This window comes from Dermacentor albipictus, chromosome 6 (genome assembly GCF_038994185.2).
Source record: "Dermacentor albipictus isolate Rhodes 1998 colony chromosome 6, USDA_Dalb.pri_finalv2, whole genome shotgun sequence".
Classification (NCBI taxonomy): domain Eukaryota; kingdom Metazoa; phylum Arthropoda; class Arachnida; order Ixodida; family Ixodidae; genus Dermacentor; species Dermacentor albipictus.
Genome location: NC_091826.1, coordinates 104,353,572 through 104,377,747, shown reverse-complemented (window position 1 = coordinate 104,377,747; position 24,176 = coordinate 104,353,572). Strand labels below are relative to the sequence as shown.

Sequence of the window (24,176 nt, the reverse complement as noted above, 5' to 3'; positions counted from 1 at the left end):
AGCAGACAAGGCAAATGAAACTGCAACAAGTCGCAGAAAGCATGTCCTTGACTCGCTGGCCACTATTCCAAGAAAGAGTTAGAAGTTCAAGCTTCTGCAGTGATGCCTCTGAAAGCGTCCAGTCCATTCAAATGGCATTGCACGAAGGTGTGACGAAACCAAGTTGGTGGGTGCAAGCAGCATGTGGTAATGCAAAACACAAGGTTCCTAGTACTGCACTTGGTTGCCATGGCAACTGTTATGCTACAAGAGCTGGGCTTTCAAGTAGACGGTCTTGTTAGCATGTAAAAACTTAATTAGGCTGAGCGTTTGGGGGGGGGGGGGCATGCGGTATGGCTGCTATAATGAGATTGTGTGGAAAATCTCTTCCTGAATACCCTATGTCTGCATTCTTGTTAAAACACAAGCACTTGTTTGCCTATAGATATAGAGTTGAACCCTTTTATTATGAATCACTTGGGGCCTCGAAAGTCATTTGTTATAAAGGTCACTTTATTGTAAAGTTTGCAAACCACACAGTTCATAACAGAAGCAGGACAGAATTATTCCTTCGTTATACTGGTCATTTCGTTGTAGAAGCATTTGTTGTAGTGCTCGACTGTACTCCATTTTATAGTTGCATGTAGTGCTGCAGAAGCTGCACTTATAGTGCACTCATGGGTTCCAGAGAGGCCCTTCTTGCATTACACAGTTATTAGTACTTTTCACATCGTGTGTTATTGCCATTTGATGGATCTGAACAGACTGAATGTATTAAACTAGCCTTTAGGAAAAGCTTTCGACACAGCACAGCACTGACTGCTGCTCCTTAAGCTCGTGCACCTAGGCCTAACCGAAAACATCATTAAGTGGATACATAACTATATCTCAATGACCTTTTCCCAAAAGTCGTAATCAATGACTCAGAATCTGGGCTTGCTGCTGTCACATCAGGTGTGCCACAGGGGTCTGTACTGGGGCCCTTGCATTAATTTACATAAATGACATCAGTCTGAACGTCTCGTCAACAATTCGACTTTATGCAGAAGACTGTGTGTTATCCCGAGAAACGAATTGTTTAGGTGATGCCACCACGTTACAAAGTGACCTCAACCACATCCTATCATGGTGTGGTAAACGGAATATGAAGTTAAATCCCTCGAAGTGTAATTACACTCGCTTAAGCCATAAATGCAATGTCTTAAAATTTATTTACCACTTTAGTAACGAAATCATTGTTACTATTGCTGAAAATTAAATATTTAGACATGCCGTACTTACTCACATAGTGGTCACACCACTGAATTGTGTCGTAAAAATTCGTTTTTCTCTCTTTCCCGTGTAATGATCTGATCGCACCCTGAACTTGTCGCAGCGATATGTTGTGTGCCAAGTCTAGCTAATGATGATCACGCTTACCATCCATCGGATGCTAATGCAAATGACTCTTGAAGACATATCAAGCGGTCTGCATGCACCCACCATTGATAAGCAGATGCCCCATTTCATTCCTTTCATCAATTTTTGCACTTCCATGAAAAAAAAAATCTAGAACCAAACTTGTCTCGGCTTTATTATTTGTAGGCTTCATAATGGTTTTGGTTAACAACAACAACATAAAGGGCGCCTTTCGATTCTTCTCGTCTGCACTCGTGGGCACGCAACCAATCGCGAGCGGCAACGATAGTGGCCACGTTTACACTGATACAATAGAAGTGTACCATATTTGTACGGCGACGCGTGTAACGCAGCTAAGATATTCACCCACCGTTAGCGGAAAAGTGCCGTACTAGGATAGCAGTGAAGACAAATGCGCCACAGTTTCCGCAGCATGCCCGCCATGTGTTTCTATGTCACTAGCAGCTAAGCGCGCCCATCTCTGTTTCTCTCCCCTCAAAGTGGACATGGCTGCGTTATTGTCGCAAACTTGCCAATATTAACAATATTGTTCATTACTGATACGGAAGGAACTGTTTCAATGCGTGTAATGTATTCATGAGAAGAAAAATAATCGCGTTCAGCTTGCTCCACCAGCCACCATTTTTGTTTTAGTGTCCCTCACTGACAGTGGCAGCTGCCTGCTTGTCATCCCGCAGCAAATGCGGGATGAAAAAAAAAATGTTTATTTTCGTGGGAAATTTAACGCACGTAATGATCACACCCATAAATTTGCGTCATTTTTTTTTACAAGAAAGTGCGATCATTATGTGAGTAAATATGGTAACCTTCCCATCAAATCTGACACGGAATAAACGTATTCAAACAGCAACCTTAAAAGCCAGCCAAGTTCTTAATATTGTGAAAAAAACTTTAAGCAGGTGCCTCAGGAGGTAATAACAGTGTTGTACACAACCAACGTGGGGCCCATTCTAGAATACGCTGCCATCATATGTGATGCTTACACTAACATATGAATTAACAAGTTAGGAGTGGTGCGAAGCCATCCAGCGTGTTTTGCAACTTAATTCCGTCGTAATGTTGGTGTTATCCCCCTCAAAAACTGTTTACCGTGAGATCCACTAGAGACCCATCACTGCTTTTTCGGGCTTTCCTTTCTCAACCAGTTAGCCCATGAAAACCTTAACATCCGTCTCCAAAAGTACTTGAAGCCTCCCACATGTTATTCCAAACGAAGGGATAATAATAAGAAAGTTAGAGAATGTGTAGAGTAATGTTACGTACAACAACATATTTCTTGTGTGCCTTTAGCTTGCAGCATGTAATGTGCTATGCTTTGGTCATGCATGCAAGCTGTGCAATAAGTCTGGTTGTACTCTGCTCCTCATTCCGTAGTTAATATCTTCATATATGCGACGTCTTCTGCGTGGAATTAGTTTAGTACACTTTACATAACATATGAAGCCAATGTTGCACCTAATTATGTAGCGCATTCGTGTTTCTTGCAATTATGTGGCGAATACCACTGAAGACCGATTTTCAGACGTGTATGGTAATTCGGACGCCTTCGCGACACCACCACAATACCCTATAGAGTCAATGTATATAAGAACGTCTGAATTTCTGGATGCAAAAACCCTTTGCCGCCCGATTTTCCTGAGTTTTTGCCATGACCGAAGGTCCAAAAAGGCATTGATCAAAGGCACCACCGCCGCCATTTTGATTATATCGCCGCCTCTCGCACGCAGATCCACTGGCAGCCGTAGGCACCATTGCGGCAATGCTAGGCCTAGCTACTTCGATGCTGTGCTACCAAGCTTGCTGTCCAGTGCCATGTGTTTTCCTTAAAGCAATTCACCACTGTTATCAATGACGCCGACTCCACCTTTGTGATCCTCGCCAATGGCTTCGAAGGTCAGAAAGCATGATGCGTTGCATGCTGCCGGTTTCCGAAAGTCAGCTTCGCCTCGGTACAGCAGTGTCACGCAGTAAAGCATATCAAAAGTGGGAAGAGGAAAGTGTCTCTGGACACAGTATGTATTCCTTAATTATACACGCATGCACCCACCATCCCGTGACAGTAAGAGCACCAATACACCTAATACGTGTACTGGCAGGCCTTCAGAGCTTTTTCGGAAATGCCTGTGGGGATTTGAGCCCTGGGGCAATAAAAGGCATCTATTCGTTTTTTCAGGTTGCCCAACTTTTTTTTTACATTTTTGCGGCCCCTTGTCTGAACAATCAGACGTTGACTGTATTGTGACAGGTTGCCCTAGCCTCCACAGCATTTCCTGCTGTGTATGAAACGGGAAGTGAAGTGAGTGATCCTGAATTGTCACCTGGTAAATGCAGGTCCAGTACTACTTCCATTTGGCCCAGCAACACCAAGCAGCCCTACAGCAGCAACAGCAGCAACAACCCACAGCCACCCTGACAACAGCTGGACAGCCACAGGTGGGCAGCAGGGTTTCCACGCTTGACCCAATTTCACACCAGAGTGCACTTTTCGAACCTCTTAGCTTAAATTTCCCTGGCTTTGCTACTCAGCTGATTTCTGTCTGCGTCAGGTGTCAGGTACCGTTATAACGCCAGTGCTAGTGGGTCTTACATAAAATGGTCATGTTTTGTGCTGTAGCATCACCGTGCCTTAGGTGCCCCTCACTAGGCGTCGGCATGACAAATGTTCTGCAATATATTATGCCTATGTACACCATCAAAAGGGCTGAAACAAAGAAAAGAGTAGGAAATTTGCAGGCATGAGATGGAGTTGGCCAAAAGTTCAAGACGGCTAGTAGGGGGTCCTTTGCCCTTCAGTGAACCTAACAAGGTTGATTAGAAGAGAGATAAGAACAATTATTAACTGACTGCACAAATACATAGCCTTTCAAACGTAATTCTTGTAGTATTCACATGCTGTGCAATCTACTGTCATCACCAGCCCAGTTCTGTATAGACAAGCTGCTTGTTTGTAGGGCAAGCAAGCAAGAGGAGTAGACGACTACGTCGATACATCTCGCTTACCGTAAAAACTGGACTATAGGTCGTACCAGAATAAAAGTCGTTCCCCCGACTAACGAATTCTAAAAATGAAAAAAAATATATATATATTTTTCAATGGCAAAAGTACCGAAAGACACCCTTACCTTGAAACAAATGCGACTCAGCCGGTTGCACAATGGTGACAGTACTTATTTAAATGCTGCTCGCATGTGCACTTGGCCAAGTTTTTAACAGTATCACGCAACCACCGACCCGCATTTTTGTCAGCACCTTATTAACGGCGCTGAGTGGCGAAACAAATGAGATACTCGCATGTGTACACATGCGCTTACTTTCGCTATTTCTCCGCTCCGTGCCATGATGATAAGGTGCTGACAAACACGCGGGTCAGTGGTCTCGCGATACTGTTAAAAATTGGCCGGGTGTACAATACACAGAAGGGCACAACGCGCGCAAGCGCTTCTCCAAATCAGAGCAATGCCTTTGATCAGAGTCGTCCAAACTAGAGTCGGATGACGAGTGCTTCTCGCTGCCCAGTTCAAAGGCACGCGCGATCCGTACCGCTTTCAAACGGACGCATTCGGCAGTCACAGGCAGCGATCTTACGCGCAGCTCCCGGGCAAACTCCGCAACCTTGTCTCCCAGTTCTGCGGTCCGTTGCAGTCCGCCCACAAAATTACGTTTTCTTTTTGGTTGCTGCAAGTTGTAATACGTTGCTTCTGCCTCCGTCAGTACCGAATGCTCTTTTCGGATACTCCAAATTCACGCTGTGCCGCCAGGTTGCCCTGGGCTTCCGCGTACTCAATCGCCTTTTTTTGAAGGCGACGGTGAATTGCTGTCGGCTTCCACTCATTTAGAAACAAAATGTGAGAAAGCAGCCTTTAACAAATATAACTTTGTGACAATGGAAACGCAAAATGACAGTGCCATAATGTTGCCACACCGCACAGCTGCTGATGGCGAAGGCGGCTGTTTACTTCATCCGCTCATTGTTGCAAGACTTCCGTAGTTTTTCTGCCAATGACCGGTATATAAGACGAAGGTCAACTTTTCACAATGTTTTCTTTTTTTAAGTTCAACCTATATTTCGGTTTTTATGCTACCGTTCACCACTTTGAACAACAATTCCCTGCTCTAGGTAACTTTTGAAGACTTGGCCGTGTGGTATTACATGGTTACAATCTTGACAAATCAGTTCTGCTGAAATTCGCAAAGTGGGGGATGCTTGAAGAACATGTCTCTGTAGTTTGAAGAGGAAGTGTCCGCTCTTGCACTCCAAGTCGTCATTTAATTCAGCATCACTCTGCAATCTGCTAACCTCCTCTTTGGCTGAGTTAGTAGAACTGCTCTGGAAATGCGTTGGTCCCAAGATGAATCCTCACACCAGCACAAATGTTTCTCCAACTGCAAAGCTTTCTTTTTACTCTTACTTTCCAAGAAAAGTCAAAGCGAGAACAATTAATCAGAATTTTGTTTCTTGTTTGCCTACACTAAATGTGGATAACTAGAAAGAGCGCAGAAAGGACTGCGCACATTGAAAGACGCACCACGGGTGCTGACTCGCTGTTGCAAGTTTCGCTGTTTGTAGTCTTTTTTTCGTACCGTTTATAGTCCTTTAACAAACGTACCAACAGGCCCACCTCCCGACTATTCTACACTGAATGTGATTGCATTGCCATCTCATGTTCATAACATCAGATTCCACAGAATTTCTGATATGTGAGCCTGTTATGTGTGCCTGAACTCTTGCATCTTTTTCTTTGCAGATTCAGATAGTGCAGGCATCTGGCGGCAATGCACAGGCCCTGACCGTGCAGAATGCAGCACCTTCTTTTTCGATGCCCTCCGTGCTACAAGTGCAACAGGTCAGTTGGAAAAGTGCTCGTCTCACCATACTGTGCATTCAGAAAGCACGAGCTTGCAATGGTTCTCGATGCGATATTCAGGCCTGATTAGGAATCCGGAAAATCCATCGGCGACTGTATAGAGTAAATTTCAAGTGGGTAATGTTTATGGGAACATTTTTGATACAGCAAAAGTAAGACAGTATTTATTTGAAAAATGCATTAGATAACTTATCTTCGCAGTAAAAATACACGTACGCTATTTTCAAACCATAATAGCGTTTTTATTGCACTTCACTCTGCATTGGAATCACCAGAGCTGTCATCCAGGTCTCTGGATGCTTCAAGCACATCATGGTTCCACAACAGCTTGTCCTCGCATCCGCGTCTGACCGCCTGCCGTTATCGCATGCATCATGTCAAAGTGCTGTTTTCTGGCACCCGTCGTTCTGACAAGCACACCATGCCTCTTCCCTCGACCGTCCTGCTCATTGGCATGTCGAACTTTATTGGTGTCTGATCAGCACTTTCGTCTTGTGAGCAGATAAACTCTCTGTCTTGCAGCAGGCTTATAACTCAACTTACGGCCCATCGCACACAGCTAAACCAAAGAGAGGCAGAAAAGCAAGCAACAGACACACTAATTTCACAGTGTGCCCAACTATGCCAACCAAGCACCCGGCTGCCCCTTTTTCACTTGGACTCTTCCGTGTGCCGTGCCTGGCCACACACTGCACACTCTCCTATCACGTTCGGTTGCTGTTGCCGAGAGAAGTTGTGCGTTTCTTACTCTCTCAAGTCTGCAAGGTGCCTTTGCACCGGCACCGGCGGCATGCTTCCCGCCAGTGCCATGGCTTGCCGTCAGCTCCTCCGTCAACAAACCCACCGCTCCTGCTGGTGTGCCACCACAGCATGTCGCTAGCATGGATCTGTGGGTTACATGAGTTCGCTGTAGAATTTTGTTTATGTGATTTTGGTGTTTCTCCAAGTGTCATTATTGTGTATATTTCCAACACATTGAAGGGGATCGAGATTAAGTGTGCTTGCTCTATGCATGTCTGTGTGTAAAATATTCTAGTCTGTCCGAAAAACTACAGCACGACCATTCAGTCGTGGGACTGCAGAGGACCAAAGTTGGGAGTGCTATTACTATGCAAGGGGAAACAAAAATTCAGATATTCAAGAGCAAATTTGGGGTGTGTTTATTAAGCGAGTGGGTTCATTGCGCAATATATGTATGGTAGCAGCCAACACTGCAAGAACTACAGAAATCGTGCACTCGAACAAGTTTCATTCCACGTTTTTCGCAGTGCAGTTGTTTTTAATCAACAATACTTTTTATGGAATAAGTACTTCATACATTGCGAATACAACTTGTATACACAAGATCACGTCAAATCATGCATTATTTGTCTATCTTTATGCTTTCAGTATGCGACAAACTAATGTTGTGGTTGCATGCACCATGCTGTGGCCACTACCGGTTTTTCTGCTCACTTTAATCTAAGCGCCAGTTCAAATAATCCGAGCACCAAACTATTTGGTCCAAGTGCGAAATATTTAATCATAATGCCGGCGTATCCCAGCGCCAGCACGAATAGGCCGTGTGACAACAAATTTAATCCAAGTGCCAGTCAATTTAGTCCAGGCAAGAAACACAACAAGATTGAGAATGAAAATAGCTGAAATGCTGACATACAGTTACCAGCAGATCACAGTGCTACTTTTTTGTGATCAGTGCTAATTTTAGACAACGAATGACCTCAGTCACGCATTCTGACTGGACATTAGAAACAAGGACCAGTGACATTTGATATCTCCATTAGCTCCATAGTGTGAACATGAATTATGAACTCAGTGGCGCTCACAGATTTCAACAATGAGTGGTTACAGCGGTTGCTGAAAATGCCTTTGTGACAGGAGTCTGCTAATATTGCCCAACTCCTAAAGGAGTTACTGATTTGAAGTGTGGCATTGGCATAGGAGCTGAACGTGTCATACTTATATATGCTAGGTGAACAGACAGTGCACTTTTATGCAACTCAGACCTCCTTCAATGTGTCTTCGACCTCACTTGTTTCTGGGTGAGCCTGAAATGCCACGTTTCTTCCTTTAGGTTGGCACCGCAGAGCAGCAGCAACAAGCTCAGCAACAACAGCAGCAGCAAATCCAACTGCAGGTGAGAGTTGTGTCTTCCTGCAGTCCCTCCTAAGTTTCTTTCGTTTGCTTTTTTTTTTCCTTTTTGCTTTGCAAGGTTTCGTTTTTAGCTAAAGCAACAAGTATTCGAATTTATGAAAATGCAGAAGTGCACTTTATGCACTCTGAAATGCCAGAAATAACAGGATTTTTTTTACACACGTGCATTGAAGTTACTGAAAGCTCCTGTAGGCCTCGCTCGTGTAGTCTTCTGCATCAGTCAACCAGCACAATTTAGCACAGTTCAACGCTACGCTAAATTGTGCTAGTGTCATCTGTGCTTAACTACCAAATTAACTTTGTGATTATACTACTAATCATGTGTACTGCTGCACTGCGCGCAAAATTGTGCGCTGCACGAAATGAGACAGGCACAAGAGGTCGCGTGTGACGCCGTCAGCAGAAGTGCGCAGTGCTGAAAAAAAAAAAGAAAGTGAGCAGAAAAAAAATAAAGGTGGGGCCTGTGACGTATGCATCACGCGAGCCTTGAGGTCCAGTATGTGAGAACACAGGGAGGGAATTTCGCTTGCGGAGGCTAGACGGGTTGAGTCGAGAGAGTGTCTTGCTTGGCAGTGGAGCTCGCCGGCGGAAATCATGGGTTCGCGGCACTGAAATATTTCTCTCTTGGCTATTAATGAGCCGATTTGAAAAATTCTTGCGGCAGAACGCTCCCTAGAGGACACGTAACAACTTCCAGCATGTAACTGAAATTCGCTATGTGGCCTAGTGAAGGGGCCCTTTAGGGTCAGCTTTGCCGCACTACAAGCCTACAAACATTGCAAAGGTGGTTTTGGTCTGTATCTGATTGCATCATGCAAGCAATTTCCTTCTTTATTGTCTCAGTTAGAAAAGGTGCGCATTAGAATCAGGTAAATACCATACTCAAACATTGTAGGCTACTGTTATGGCTTGAAATTCTTCCTAGGGCAGGCCAAAAAGTTGACGTTTTCAACAGGAGATGACATGCGCTTAATGCTTTCGCTGTCCCTTGAAGGGCCCCTCACCAGGCCTCATAGCGAATTTCGGTTACACGCTGGAATTTGTTATGTGTCCTCTAGGGAGCGTTCTGCCACAAAAGTTTTTCAAATCGGCTCATTAATAGCCGAGAGAGAAATATTTCAGTGCCGCGAACCCATGATTTCAGCAGGTGAGCTACACAGCCAAGTAAGACACTCTCTTGACTCGCCCCGTCTAGCCTCCGCAAGCGAAATTTCTTCCCTGCGTTCTCCCATACCAGAGCTCGAGGATCGCATGACAGATACACCACGGGCCCCACCTTCAATTTTTTTCTTTTTTTCTTGTCTTTTTTGTGGTGCACGATTTTGCGCGCTGTGCACAACACATGACTAGCTGCATAAGACAGCGCAACACGAACACTGAGGCAGACACAAGCAGATCATAGAGCACGATCGCGCGCTGGAACCAGGGTGTCTACCAACCGGGAAAACCGGGAATTCTCAGGGAATATGAACAGTCTGGAAAAACTCAGGGAAAACTCAGGGAATTTGTGCTTCTATCAGGGAAAATTAGCTGTAACTTTATTGAAAGGGAACGAAAGTCGTGTTAATGCTGGCTTCAGTAACAGAGGAATCGCAACGAATCGTCATTGACGCCGTGTCATCGGCACGATGTATTGCCAGAGTAGTTAACGACCGGTTTTCTAGACGCCCGATTTTCGGACATGCCCGATCATTTGCATGGTTTTGTGGCACCACCACGTACTCCATATAGTCAATGTATATTGCCCTGACTGCAGGTCTGAAATGGCATTAATCAAAGCCGCCACCGCCGCTATTTTGATTATCTCGCCGCCTCGAACCGGCACTCTCGCAGGCAGATCCGCTGGCAGCCGTAACCACCACCGCAGCAACGTTAGGCCTAGCTGCTTCTATGTTCGCTATTAAGCTTCTTGCCGTGCGGTGCCGTGTTTTTTATTGAAAGAATTCGCCGCTATCACCAATGGCACCGACTCCGCCTTTGTAATCCTCGCAATTGGCTTTGAAGCTCGCAGAGCACAGCGCATTGCGTAATGCCAGTCTCCGAAATTTAGCTTCGCCTCAGTACATTAGTGTTGGGCGGTGAAGCATAACAAGCGTGGGAAGGGGGCAATTGTCACGGGACACAGTATGTATTCCTTAATTACACATGCGTGCACCCCGTCTCCTGTCACAGTACAAGCCCTGATATGCCTAATAAGCGTACTGGCAGGCCTTCAGAGCTTTTTCAGTCGTGCCTGTGGTAATTTTAGCCATTAAAGGCAGTTAAAGACATGCATTATTTTTTTTTCAGACTGCCCGTTTTTTTTTTTCAATTTTTTTTTGCGGCCCCTCGGAAGTCCGAAAAATCAAATATTGACTCTACAACTGACCAAGAGGATGCTTCAGATGATCCATGTGGTGAAAGCGTGCTAGAAGGAGGATGAGAACAGAAAGGACCGACGCACTAAGGAATTAATGGGAAAGGAAGGGTGCCGCCGCCTTTTTGAAGGAGCTTGAGCTAAAAAAACTAAGTGTTGACTGACACTGAGACACAGGTATCCCTCATCCAAACCAAAATAAATTGTTTAAGCAGTGAAACCCAACACTGAGATGTGTACGAGCTGAGAGTATGTCAGGACAGTTGAGGTTGACTTCCCAGCTGCTGAGAGAGAACCTTAGTTGTGACAAAGTTCAGGACCTCATACAGATGAGCTTGCTATCAGTTGATAGAAATAGCTTATATTAAAAAATATTTACTAATGTATGCATCTCCTTTTCATTCGTATTTGAAAATGTTCGACTCAATTTGGAATGGGCTTTACCATTTCTTTCGCTGTGCATTTTACTATCACCTTCCTTCTGTTTTCTTTTTAAATAAAATAGATATTACTCCTTACTATTCAAACTGGATTAAGTCATTTTTTTGTTTCAGCATGCTTACTAGAGAGTGACAGCATCGGGCAACGTGGTGTCAGCCTGTCTTGACATAAAACAATGTTCTGGTTCATTCAGGGAATTTCGCAAAGGTGCTCAGGGAAAACCTGGAAAACTCAGGGAATTTGGAAATGTCAACTTGGTAGACACCCTGTGGAACAGAGTAGAAAATGACATAGTTTCGGTGTCTCTGCGCGTGACTGCACAACGTGGGAACATGAGACGAAATGGAAGTACATCTCTCTTGCTTTGGTGCGAAGTAAATCAAAAAGACACAGACATTTGCTTAGTGTACTTAATTTATAATTTCTCTAAGCTTTAATTTGTCTATTCAAGCAACAGATTACACAAATAACAGATGTTGCCTTGAATAATTTTTGAGGTCACGTGTCACTGAACGACGTCACAGCACAAACACATGTATGTAGGTGCACTAGCACGTGTAATAACCCTCTGGCTTCGAGCACGGCGGGCACGAGGAGAAGGGCAAACTGTGTTCGGTTTGAAATTTCAGATGTTTCCGTGGCGTGTAGCGAAGTAATATTTAGTAGACACGATCGTTAGCACGCATGGTGTGCTCTGCGCTTGTCAGCTCAAAATGGCCAGACCTGGTGAGGGGCGCATTAATAAGCTCTGTCAAGACATGCTGCCGCTAAAGGGATCGCTATGGGGTCACCTAGGCGTCGGGTGCACTAACTGGTCCAGTCTGAATTATCCAGCAAAGGCCAATTTTAGAGATCAAATTAACAAATGTTTGCTTACTATTGGTCTTAAAAATATTCAAGGCTCCGAAGCTCTGCACCGGATGGGAGGCAGTAGTGTCCACACCACAGGAACATTCATGCTGTCGGAGGAGCCGTATACCGTCAAACCCAGTTGAATTGTGTTTTTTTTTATCAAACAATTTCCCGAACATTGTGAAGCTGCAATGTGGAAACATATCAGAATGTATGACTGCATTAAACAGAAATCGTATTCGCTGGATAGATCAAGCTATGTGAAACACCAACCAGCATTACAAGCCAGCTGTCCCACATGGACAGGCCACGACGTTCCATGGCCACTGTGGAGAAAGAACTAAACTGGGCGCTTTCCTGCAACCATGGTTGCAGCCAAACTTTTCCATGCCAAATAATAAAGCTTTTAGACGTTATGCAGTTAAACCTCGATGTGACAAACTTCAGTATAACAAAATTCTCGATATAACAAAGTACAGTTGAACCTTTCAATAACGAAATCCCCGCTGCAACGAATAAATCTGGGGCCCCCGACAAACGTTCATAGAGGCCAATGCGATTGCCCCCTCTCAACAGCAAAGAGTTTTAAAAAAAGTAGTCCCGCATTAAGGAGTGATTTTACATTTTTTATGCGCATGAGCCAGTTGCAAACCCAAAAGTACAAAAATTGCAGCAGCACACTCATCCGACAAGTCGGGTACATGCATTTCTGCCAACAAGCATCGGCATGGCCATTGCTGTTTACACTCGGTCGTATAATGATTATGGCAGCAACGAGATTGCTTCCCCCCGCCCCGCTGGAGCGGCATTTTGCTAGCTTATCTGTTGGCGACTAAGTAGGCATGGCACTTTTCACGTGAACGTCCCGCTGGACACTGACATCCGGGTTTTCCTCGGCATTCATGACAATGACGAAGCTATGCATAGCTAATCAAGCTGTGAGGCACGAGTCCTGTATAGCAAGGTGAAACAGAGCAAAATAGGCGCTTTTTCTTCATTATATTTCGGTTCTGGAAAGTAATGGGTGTGCTTACTTGTTCATTTTCACGACAGCAAAATTCTTGCAAGAACGAAAAAAAAAAAGTTCATTCCCCGACAGTTTCGTTATTGCATGGTTCGACAGTATAACTTCTTGTCCCTAGAAAACCATGTATTTTGAACCTCAATATAATGAAGTGTGTTGATAGACAGTTTCAGTATAATGAAATTTCACTTTGCTGCTGCCACAAAGGAATACAGAGACAGTAAGTGGAAACTTCTGCCAGTGCAGATGGTTAAATGGTTGAATTACAAGCGGCTGCTTGCAATTGCACCTGTCTAATTGTGCACCGCACGACCAAGCACGACTGTCGAAGTGAAGCAGTGTCATGTTCCATATAAAGCTTGAGTGCAATAAGATCCTATCGCACCTCACATGCTGTTTAATTTGGTGCGCGTGAAAGCGTGCGAGGATGAGCGCGATCTTCTCGTACAAGCCAGGGGAAAGGGCAGGAGGGGAGCGAGCTCGCAGTCGCATGCGTGAGAGGGGAGGGAGGGGGAAGGTTGGCATGCTTGGCCTTTTCTAGCGCGGCATGGCTGTGCATGGCTGTCGGCGTGGTTGAATGCATACACAGCCCGCGTGCCCAGTTTTAGATGCCCTCCGCCACATGTGCAAAGGGGAAGCGTGCTGAGGTGGTGTGGCATCCTATGCCTTCCTGCGCATTTAGCATTGGAGGTTGTGTTACCTCAAGTTTTGGAGACGTGTTGAAGCGAGAAGCAGGTGAAGCAGTCGCTTCCCGCTACTGGCACTTTTCATGATAGCGTCTTCCCACTGCCAGCAACACTATCAGCCATGGAGGCGGAGTGGATTTGAAAGTGTGGCTGGCCTCGCTTCGTGTCGTCAGTGTGAAGATATCGTCGACACGGCATGAAACCGTATCTTCCATCGCCAACTCTCAAGTTACACAAAATTAATGTCTTTGACATTCAAATTTGCCTTCTCTGATTGCAAAATTTTGCGCCCCTTTCGTGTAACAAGAATTCATTGGCAACTCTACTTATTTGCATTAAAGGCTCAAACAGCAGCCATACATCTGCACACCGCCATCACGCACGTCTTGCCGAATTGGTCATCCGCTGAAAGTCTCACGCCAACGTGCCCGTACGACTACATTTTCCAGGTCATTTTTCTTCCAAACAGCAAGCGACTGGAACGACTTTCCCCATAAAATTGCAGCCATCACCTGTCCATCAACCTTCCTAGAAAAAGTTACATCCCACCTGTCGTCATGAAAAAAAAATGTTTTACTTTCTCACATTAACCCCACCCCTTATGTAAAACCCCCTACAGGGGGTCTTTAAAGAAATAAAAATGAAATGAAATGAAAAATTCAGTATGATGAAAATTTGATATAACGAAGCGAATTGCCGATTTTACCAAGCTGATTATGTCGAGGTTTGACTGTGTTGACAAAAATTCACGTATTCACCTTTCGACGTGACACACAGGGGCCTGTGCACACCAAACAGTAGACACGCATATTGATGACAGTGTTCACCTAACAACCAGTCAACACCTCTGCAAGTTTACTCTAAACATTCTTTTACTGGCCTCGAAGACAAATGCATTTCTGGCAATGAGCTTCCAAAAAGAAATTGTTGATTGCATGTTATATCAAGCTCGTTTGTTTTGTTGGTTGTGTTTGTTAGACTAGCAAAGTGGACTTGACGGCACTGCTATTCTGTCCCTGGTCCAGACCCAGCCGCAGGTGGTCCAGCTGCAGCAGCCCGTGCAGACACAGCAGGTTGCGCAGCAGGGCGGCATCCAGATTGTGCAGCAAGTCATCAACAGCAACGGGGAGATTCAGCAGATTCCGGTGGGTGGCACTCGTCTTTCACAGCCAGCACTGCTGCTACATGAGAGTGCAGTCCACTCACAGTGGCAACATTTATAGCCCGCTGTAACTGTAGGCTTTGTCCTCATCGTATAAGCAGAACGATGAACTGTGCAAGTTAGCCACTGTTATGAGTGGACTCCACTCTTTCTAGTCCCGGGAGGTGCTTGGCAAGTGGGCAGAGCCAAGCATCCTTTTATTCAAACAGCGGTGCCTAAACTTGTTGCCGTCCTGGATCTCACCATGCACATTGCCGTGCCCTGAATGTCATGTCCGTGAATTCAGGGAAAACACAGGGAAGGCAGGAGATGGAAATTCAAGATGATGAGCAAAACGAGAACAAGGTGAGAGCAGGTGCCAACGTTTCGACAAGTGGGCTTGCCTTGTAGAAGACAAGTCCACTTGTCAATGATGATGATGATGATGAAACACGTTTATTTGCTCTATTTTGCAGTGATTTTTGCGGCTTCAGATGGAGTCTTCCATCTTCTCTTCAGGGCCGGTTCCCCTAGTCCAGGGCTCCGCTGAGGGTAGCTGCCCTGCATGCACTTGTCGAAACGTTGGCACTTGCTTTCACCTTGTTGTCGTTTTGCTCATGTCTGTGAATTGCTCTTCTCCACGTGGTACTGCGCACGCCATTGGCGCAAACGACTAATTTTTGTGCTTTGAAGCATTCAAGCACACTGCAGAAATCAGTGACAATGTGTGTGCGAATCCAGCCTCTCTTTGGCAGCAGCAAAGGCTCGGTCACAGCCCATTGTGCAGGTTGCCAAACTGCACACGGTGCGGTGTTTCGTTAATTTGAACGTTCAAGTCGCTGAGAATTTGTTCCAGTAGAATGAAGTTCAAATAAGAGGCGCCCCTTTGACATAAAACAGTGATGCAGTGAAAGAGTTACTGCACACAGCCTCGTCAAACATGCCTGAATGCTCACCAGCAGCTTTCCCACTTTTGTTTTTGGCGATGCCTTGGCCTCCATGTCATACAAAGTTTGGCGAGTGAAAAAGCAAAGGAAGGAAGGGAAGCTTGGCTGGCACCAAATCGAAAACGGCAATTGCAAGTTACCTACCTAGCTGTGCAGTCTGCCATTCTTGTTAATTATGGCCGACAAGCAAATAAGCATGAGTAAATTGCATGTGATTTTCCCCCTCACTGAAATGCACATCGCCACGATGGGACTCGTAGTGTTAGTTTCAGTCATCACTGTTCTTCAGAATGTTGTGAAATTGAGGGAACTCCGCTATGGTACTGTTTCAATGTAGCAGCAGGTTTAGAGCTCTCGACCGGTATTCCTTTCACTCAACTCCATTCCCATATTATCCACTGCCCACGACTGGCCAATCCGGGTGATAACATGGGCGGAGCACCCCACTCGGACCACTGGAGAAACACAATTGGAACGAAGTTGTTACATTATCCCACTCTCTCCGTTACAGATCCAGCTAACACCTGCGCAACTGCAGTTGATCCGGATGCAGATGCAAGGACAGAGCACGGGTCAGCCCATCATCATCCAGACAGCACCCATCGCCCAGGCAGCACCACAGCCCCCACCGCAGCAGACACAGGTGACACAGCCACAAACAAGCGCTGCATATATGTATAGAGCATTGTCAGCTTTACAGTTGTCGGTTGTGGAAATGTGCAAAAATGCCAATGTCGCAGTGGAGGTGGCAGCTGCTGCAACTTTGGTTAATAGGGTATATTACACTATGAGCTTCCAACCATGGATGCGTGGTAAAACTTCAATATGATGAAATTGAAGGGGGAACCGAAACTACTTTGTTAGAACCATTGCCTACGTGGAGACAGGGGATTCGTAACCGTGAACAAAAAGGTTTCACCAATATGAGATTTTAAGTGCTAGTACCTATTAGAATTCCAAGAGGAACTCTTTGTTATAGTTGTATCGATTAGTTTGTTAAGCCCACCTCTTTATAACAAAGTTTGACTGCAGTCATCACCTGGATCTCCATTTCTTGACTAATTTGAGACTGTGCTTTAGTTTTTCATTCAGTCATAGTGTTCTCTGCTGCATTCAGATAGCAATGGCAACTGACAAATTATCTTGTCAAATAATTAGCCCACTGTAAAAATTCCTGCATTTAGAACCTGTACACAAGGTTAACAGTGCTATAAAAAAGGGGTCCTAAAAGTAACTACCGTATTTACATGATTGTAAGTCGATCCCCCCATAACACGTGAGAGGAAAAAAAAAGGAGAGCGTACCCGGGGGCGCATTCGGTAACGAAAATTTATTAGTAGCTGACATGGTCACTGGACTACTCGTCTTCACTAGTGCTGCCATCGCCATCATTGCTACGGTCCCACAGCGCGTCGTCGCCCAGCAAACTTTCACATTTGGCGAACAACCGCACCACGACATCTTGCGGAACAGCAGCCCACGCCGAATGCACCCAGCCACACGCAGCCGTCAGGGAGGCTCTTTTGACAGGTCCGGTTGGCGTAATTTCGTGGTCTTCTGCCGCCAGCCACTCATACTCATGGCGGAGCAGGTCCTTAAAAGGCGGAGATCTGGGCTTGTTTCATGACCATGTCGCACTTCAGTGGCAGGGACCGATCGCGCATTTCAGCGACGTATGCCACAAGCTTAGCCTACAGCTCCGGAAAGCGTCCAGACTTCGGCATGTGGGAAATTCCTTACTTGGCGTTGCAGGTGAAAATTTCACTTCGCTGCAGTCGCCACTCTCGCACCACCCGTTCAGAAACATTGAACTTGCGTCCCGCTGCGCAATGATTTGTTTCTTCGGCATAAAGGATGGCAGCCCTCTTAGAACGCCGCTGTGAACGAGTGCCGAATGATTAGTGGGCCTGGAGCACTCATGACAACTGAGGAAGCATAGAAGTAGCACATAGCCGGCAGTCAAGTGGAATGCGTCAAACCAATGGCTTTCGTCAAACTATAGAGAAAGCTAAGTGCAACAGGGAAAGAGAAACCGTATGGAGAAACCCGCGAGCGGTGTCTGCTCTTCCATGAACTACTGATACTCCCCGCAAGCACCGCTGTTCTGAGAGTGCTGCCGAGAATGGAACAGCAGCTATTCTGTCAACTATCGACACCCCCCCATGAGTGTTGTGTGCACTGTAGAACTCGAAAATGTTGAAAAACCCTCCCGAAAACCGAACAAACACGCTGGATAGCAAAAAGCTACGGGTAGGGCTATAGAGCAAACGTAAAATTGTAACTACGTTGTAGCTCCCATTGGTCTCGCTTTTCTGGCGGTGCCATGTTTTGGTTTCGATTGTAAGTCAACCCACCACTTCAGATTTTCAAATTTTAAAAAAGTGGTCAACTTACAATCATGTAAATACGGTAGAATTTTTTCTGAGGATTCTTTTTTAAATCACATATTCCTTGCACATTTGAAAATATATTTAAATTTACGGGTGCATGTTGCAGCGATACAAGGTGTCATCCTGCAGCAATATTAATACACCTTTAGGGTACAATAGGCTTGTCTCACTGCTTTATTCATTGTTCAGCAACTCTTGCGAATCGATGACCCTTAGTGCTTCCGGCATTTTCTTTTTGATCTCCTCCACATCTTGAAAATGCTTTCCTTTAAGCTCTCGTTTCAGTCTTGTTGAGGAGTAAGTGGGTATTGAAGCCTTCTTTAAAGTCTCCTTTACCAAATTTAATGAAACTGTAGAGCCTTGTTCTGTTTTTTGTGCTGATTTCAATAATGCAATCATTTTTATAATAGACCTATTAGTTCCAAAGCTAATGAAAAATAAGTTTCTATTGTTTCCGGGAGCAATGGTGCAAAGATTGCTCACCAGAATGTTGCTTTAGCACACAGCTAGATACTAGGAAGACTAAGGTTTGCAATGGTAGGAATACATTTTTGGTTATGACGAGTGTGAACAAATATACAGCGCTTCAACGTGTTGTGTTTAAATATGTGGCTAATTCGCTATTTAATGGAGAGCCAAGAAAAAAAATAATTAGAATCAAAATTTCGAAAATCTCTTCATACCATTGTGTCCATTATGCATTTAGCTACAATCTGTAACAAAACTTTTGGATGCCCTGATGGCGGAGACATCACTTCCAAAAGATTGCAAGGAGTCCAAAATTTGTGTTTTGCAAAATGAAAAAAAAAGACAAATAAACAAGGCTCATTTTTAATCACGTAGGACAAAAATAATGAAATATTTACTTTTGCGAGGCAGGAGCCACCGGGGATATAATCAGTCTGCCTACAACTACCCGAATACCATTATCAAAAAAATTAATTTTACCGCGACTTTTTTTTGTTTAAGATCCATGTCCTCCTAAAGTCAGGATACAGAGAGTAAAGAGAGGGCGAGACAAGGCAGTAGCATCAAGCCATTGTTGTGGGGAGGTGATGTGCAGGTGTCACGCATTGTCCCAGTACACAAGCAGCTCGCCTGTGTTCCACGTGATTGAGAGCATAGCAGTGCGACTTTTTTTGACAAGGACAAGCACAGCAAAACGTCCCTCCATTATGCTTTTAATCATGCAGTACCAGCTAGCCCTGCCTTTGACATTACTGTGTTCCACAGAGTGGAGTGTTTTCTTCCAACTGCACCACGCAACCACTTGGGCGCTTTAACGTAAAAAATGCTGGTCAACTGTCTGGCCTTGTGGCACTAATTTGAAGTGAACAAGCTCTTTGATATATAAACATTTTGGTAATGTCACAAAACCGACACAGACGGTGAAAGGGGCTTGAGTGGAAGCAATGCTGTGAGCAGACAAAACGTTACACAAGAGCACTGCATGGTCAACGGATGGAGACGATAGTGTAGTACACACACCTAGCAGTACAGGTCAGTATTAGTTAATACTTTCATGTCAATAAAAAAATTCTGGTTATTTTTGGGTCCTCCTCAATTGAAGTTGGCTCAGAACCAAAAAAATCTAGAGGCTCTTAGCATAAAACTGCAACTGAATAGACAGTTGTGAAAACAAGCCCACGTTTTTGTTGCCTACATTGCCACTGACATACTTGGTCTAACAATCTGCAGATACTAGGCATTCACCAAATGACGGCTTTTGCCTCTGTGGCTTTCTTTTTTATTAGACATGCGACACAAAAAAAGGCTTCAGACAAGATGACACCAATCAGGGAAAGCAATAAGTGGCTATCACAAATAAAATTTAACTTGAGGTAAACTGTCCACCAATATTTAGCCAGCATGCTTTATCCTGGGTGATTACAGTCAATACTCTTCGAGACAAACTGCCAACGCACATTGTCAGATAAGCTGACCAGTCTGGGAAGCCTCTTTAGGTCGAGTTTTTGTGCTGATTTCGCTAACTTCTGTGTAGACAAACTTTAAACAGCTGCCACTTTCTTACCCTGCAGACACTGTACCAGATCCAGCAAGCTCCAGGACAGCCAGCCTCAGTGTTCCTGGCTCCAGCAGGGGCAGTAGCAGGCACACAGCAAGCCACCGTCCAGATTCAGACGCAACAGGAGGCACAGGCCACCGAAGACGACGGCACGGACCAATGACAATTGAGGGCCCGTGGCTGTTGATCCCCCTTGTAAAAGCATTGTTGTACAGACCTGCTCCACCACCGCTAGAACTTGCCTTTTGTAGCACACCGTACTTGTCTTCTCGAATAAATGGGACAAGTGGCATCATCACCTTCACCACCTTGCAACCCTGCCTCGTTCTCTGTTCATTGTAAGAAGTGCGGTTATGCAGATCCGTTCCATCACTTCGACCTGCCTTTCGTAAGGCATTGTCACCTTCACCACCTCGCCAACGCCACCCGGCATAGACGGCAGTCAGGTTGAATGCAAGTCCTACTTTTGACAGTTACTAGTGGCACCTTGATAAGCACAGACCAGGAGAACTCCATGAGAAGGCGACTGCACCAGCAGAGATGACGTCACATGCATGGTGCTTCAGTGTCACTGTGGTGCATAAATAGCCAGCAACAGCTTGGGAATTCCCATGAAGTGCTGGGCACGCAAGAACGGCTGCAGAAATGTGCTGCGCAGTAAGAAGATTTTTTTAAAAATGGAGGTCAAGGTCCTAATGCAATTGTCGTGTGGGCTCTCAGCTGCAATGTGGGAGAAGGCAGGTAGCAGGCATGTCACGTGGTTAAAACATTAAGAGAGAGGCTGTGCAGCAAGAAGAGTAGCTAACCTCCTCGCACCTTTGCATTGCAACAATTTGCTTATATTTCAATGATTACATGCCTTTTACGTAATTGAAAAGTTATTGTGGTAGAATGCTGCCTAGGCAATGCTCAAATACTCCCAGTGTGTAACGAAAAATTTCAACAAAACCTCATGAGAGGCACATTGAAATACTATAACCAAATAGAAATTAAAAAGTAAAACAATAAAAAGAAAGAAGTGCAGAAGACTTGGAGACTTCGTCGCAAGCTGAAAAAAACATGCAGCTTGAATGCATTGGCAGGTCTTCACTGTCCGCAGTAGGAACCATTTGCAAGCAGGACATGCAAGACGCGCCCAGTCAGCGGTCTTATCGCGAGGTGTTGTTTACTGTGTTTGCGTCTACTCTCGACACATTTGCTTCACGAACTCGTGAATCTCTCACAGCAAGCACATGTAGCGCAATGCAGGTGCGTGTATAATTTGCTGTTGTGAGTGCACGCTAATGTAACAGACACTGTGCCTCAAACACATTGCATATGTGAGCACAGTGGTATGATGTACAAAATCAGTCCAGTGAAATACCATTGAGATTTGGTAGTGCATTATGCAACTACACTGAAACCTACACATAATGTGTGCACACACAAAAAATTATCAGATGTGAAGGAGTGAATCTAAAATGCTTATTGCCAATGTCAGCGTTTAACAAAGCCTATGTCAGACATAATGGTGCATGGCCACACTGGAACACAAGAACGCTGCTTGTGTTCCAGCGCGGCCATGAGTTCATTACAGTAAGGTTCTACTGTGCTGTGTTTGCTTGTGCTAAGCAGCCCTGGTGTAGTGGTCACAGAATACTCAACTTCATCGTTGATTTGATCCCAAGTAAGATTTTCTTGTCACGTCATGCCATTCAAAAACCAAAGTGACAAGCACAATTGACCTTTTTCTTAGCTCATAATTGCTGTTTGCACGAATATTAGTCCCCAAAGCAAGATCAATTTACTTACAGAAAGGTGTGACTTCCTCTAGCACAACACTATAGGCCAGGTGGATGGCATTATATGAAGCCTTGAAATTGTGAATAAAATTTCTTTTAGCAAAGTTACGGATATGGCGTAGATTGAGATCAGGGATCGAAAGTTGTGAACACACACGTAATGAATTCGTTTAAAAGTGTGCAGCTTTCTGATATATTATGTTGCAGGTGCTGAAAGAAGTTTGATTTCATTTCCGTGAAACATTCTGTTGGTTATTGTAATGTTTAAACAACAAAATATAACTGTACCAAATACAGTAAACTCTCAGTTGTACGATCAGTATAACGAATATTTTAGAATAACAAACTTTTAGGAACTTCCTGACCGTTTTCGTACACATTCTATGCAAAAATCTTTCAGTTAAATAAATTTCTGAAAAGCAAATATTTCAGTTGAACAAACTTGAGCTTGTTACCTGTTCTGAATTATTAGATCTGGAAATTGCTTCCAGTGTTCGTCCCGTAGAAGAATGCGACGAGGAAGATGCAATGTCAGAGGCAGATTGAAACACTGTAACTCTAGCCAAGGCTGTAGGATGCCTTGGAAAGTTGTGAGACTTCTTGTCTTAGCAAAGAGAGAGATCATTTAATTGAAAGAAGGCGGAGAGGTCGGCCTGAGCTAAGGCGCTCTACCCTGCTACTCTGCACAAGGGGAGAGGGAACGGGGACATAAAGGTGTGATGAGGGATGATGATGACATAGCAAGAGGGATGCGCAAAGGTGAAAGCAAGTTCAACACTCTGATAATAAACATTCACAAATGTCATCCATGAAGTAACTATCAGGTTTCCTACCAAGTCTGTAGTCACCAATTCAAGTGAACTTAAAAATAGAGGCGCTAGGACGAAGCTGGTGAGTGGGCCTCCCCTGCGTGAACAGCACAAGCGCCACACAAAATCTTTATAGCATATAAGGAGCTGCGATAAGCGGCTGTAGCACGGCGAGCACTTGTAGGGCACTTTTAGCAGCCGGAGTCTCGAGACCACCAAGAATCACGTGCATTGACTCTACTAGGTGTTTCAGCATTTTTTGTACACTCTCCTTCTCATTGGGTTCATCTCCTTGCTTGCCCGTAGTGGCACCGGTTTCATTGGCCCTAAGATTCTTGGCTTCATGGTGCAGAGGACCACTAGTGCCCGCTGGCATGGCCATGGGCCTAGAGGGCAGCAAAGGTCATTGTGTGTCTGTGTCAGCCGGTGGAGATGAATGTTTGCCACATGCTCTCCTTGACCTTGAATTATCAATAGACACCGTTACCGTCCTCGATGCACGCACAAGCAGAGGTGGTCGTGGTACCTGTGCCACGCTAGATAGTTCTGAAATGGTTTTGTGATGCTTCTGTCGCGAGCGTTGGTCACTTTGGCGAACAGATTGAGCAGCCTCTTTACGTGAAGATTGGTCTCTTGCCATTTTTCGAAGAATACAAACCTCTTGTTTCATCTTCGGGCATTTCTTCGAAGTTGCATTGTGAGAGCCAGTACAGTTGGGACATTTAAATGAGGACGCCTCACAGTCGATGGTATCATGCTCTTCGCCGCAACGGGAGCAGGTGGCTTTGCTTCTGCAAACAGCGCTCACGTGTCCTATCTTGTGACATTTCCGGCACTGAACAGGCCTCGGAACGAATGTTCGTACTCGGTGTATAACGTAACCCACTTTGACAGACGCTGGTAATGTCGAAGAAGCAAATATTAACTTGATACATCGGGAGTGCCCCAAGCGGTGAATCTCAAGAATACGCACCGATGACCTCGAAAGACTCTTGAGGTCCGCATGCTTGATTTCAAGCTCCACGTGGGAAATCACTCCAGTTGTTGTCTCCTTCCCGCAAGTAATAAAGGAGCGAACGGGGATTGCGCTTAATTGTGGAATGGTCTTTAACTTCTCAAGTATTGCATAATTTTTCACATCTATTGTCAGGATGTTCTTTCGAGCGTTGATCCTGATCTCGTTAATTTGCCCAGGGGCCACACTTTCAAAATATTCGGTTAGAAACTGCCTGCTAAGGGAGTTCATGCTGTGCGACGTTGAGAGCAGCACGCAAGAAACCGTGAAGGATTCTTGCTCACTCTGATG

At 45.0% G+C, this 24,176-nt stretch overlaps 1 protein-coding gene across 3 annotated transcripts in view; it reads left to right on the top strand.

Annotated features, from left to right (window-relative positions):
* Positions 1–20,595, top strand: part of Nf-YC (nuclear factor Y-box C) — a 29,557-nt gene extending 8,962 nt beyond the window's left edge. For all 3 annotated transcript variants that reach the window (XM_070541187.1, XM_070541186.1, XM_070541188.1), the window contains exons 6-11: positions 3,730–3,831; positions 6,144–6,242; positions 8,338–8,400; positions 14,802–14,921; positions 16,376–16,507; positions 20,294–20,595. In XM_070541187.1, the coding sequence (XP_070397288.1) occupies positions 3,730–3,831; positions 6,144–6,242; positions 8,338–8,400; positions 14,802–14,921; positions 16,376–16,507; positions 20,294–20,443 (666 nt within the window). In that variant the 3' untranslated portion in view covers positions 20,444–20,595. The remainder of the gene's footprint in view (positions 1–3,729; positions 3,832–6,143; positions 6,243–8,337; positions 8,401–14,801; positions 14,922–16,375; positions 16,508–20,293) is intronic.
* The last annotated feature ends 3,581 nt before the right edge of the window (positions 20,596–24,176 follow it).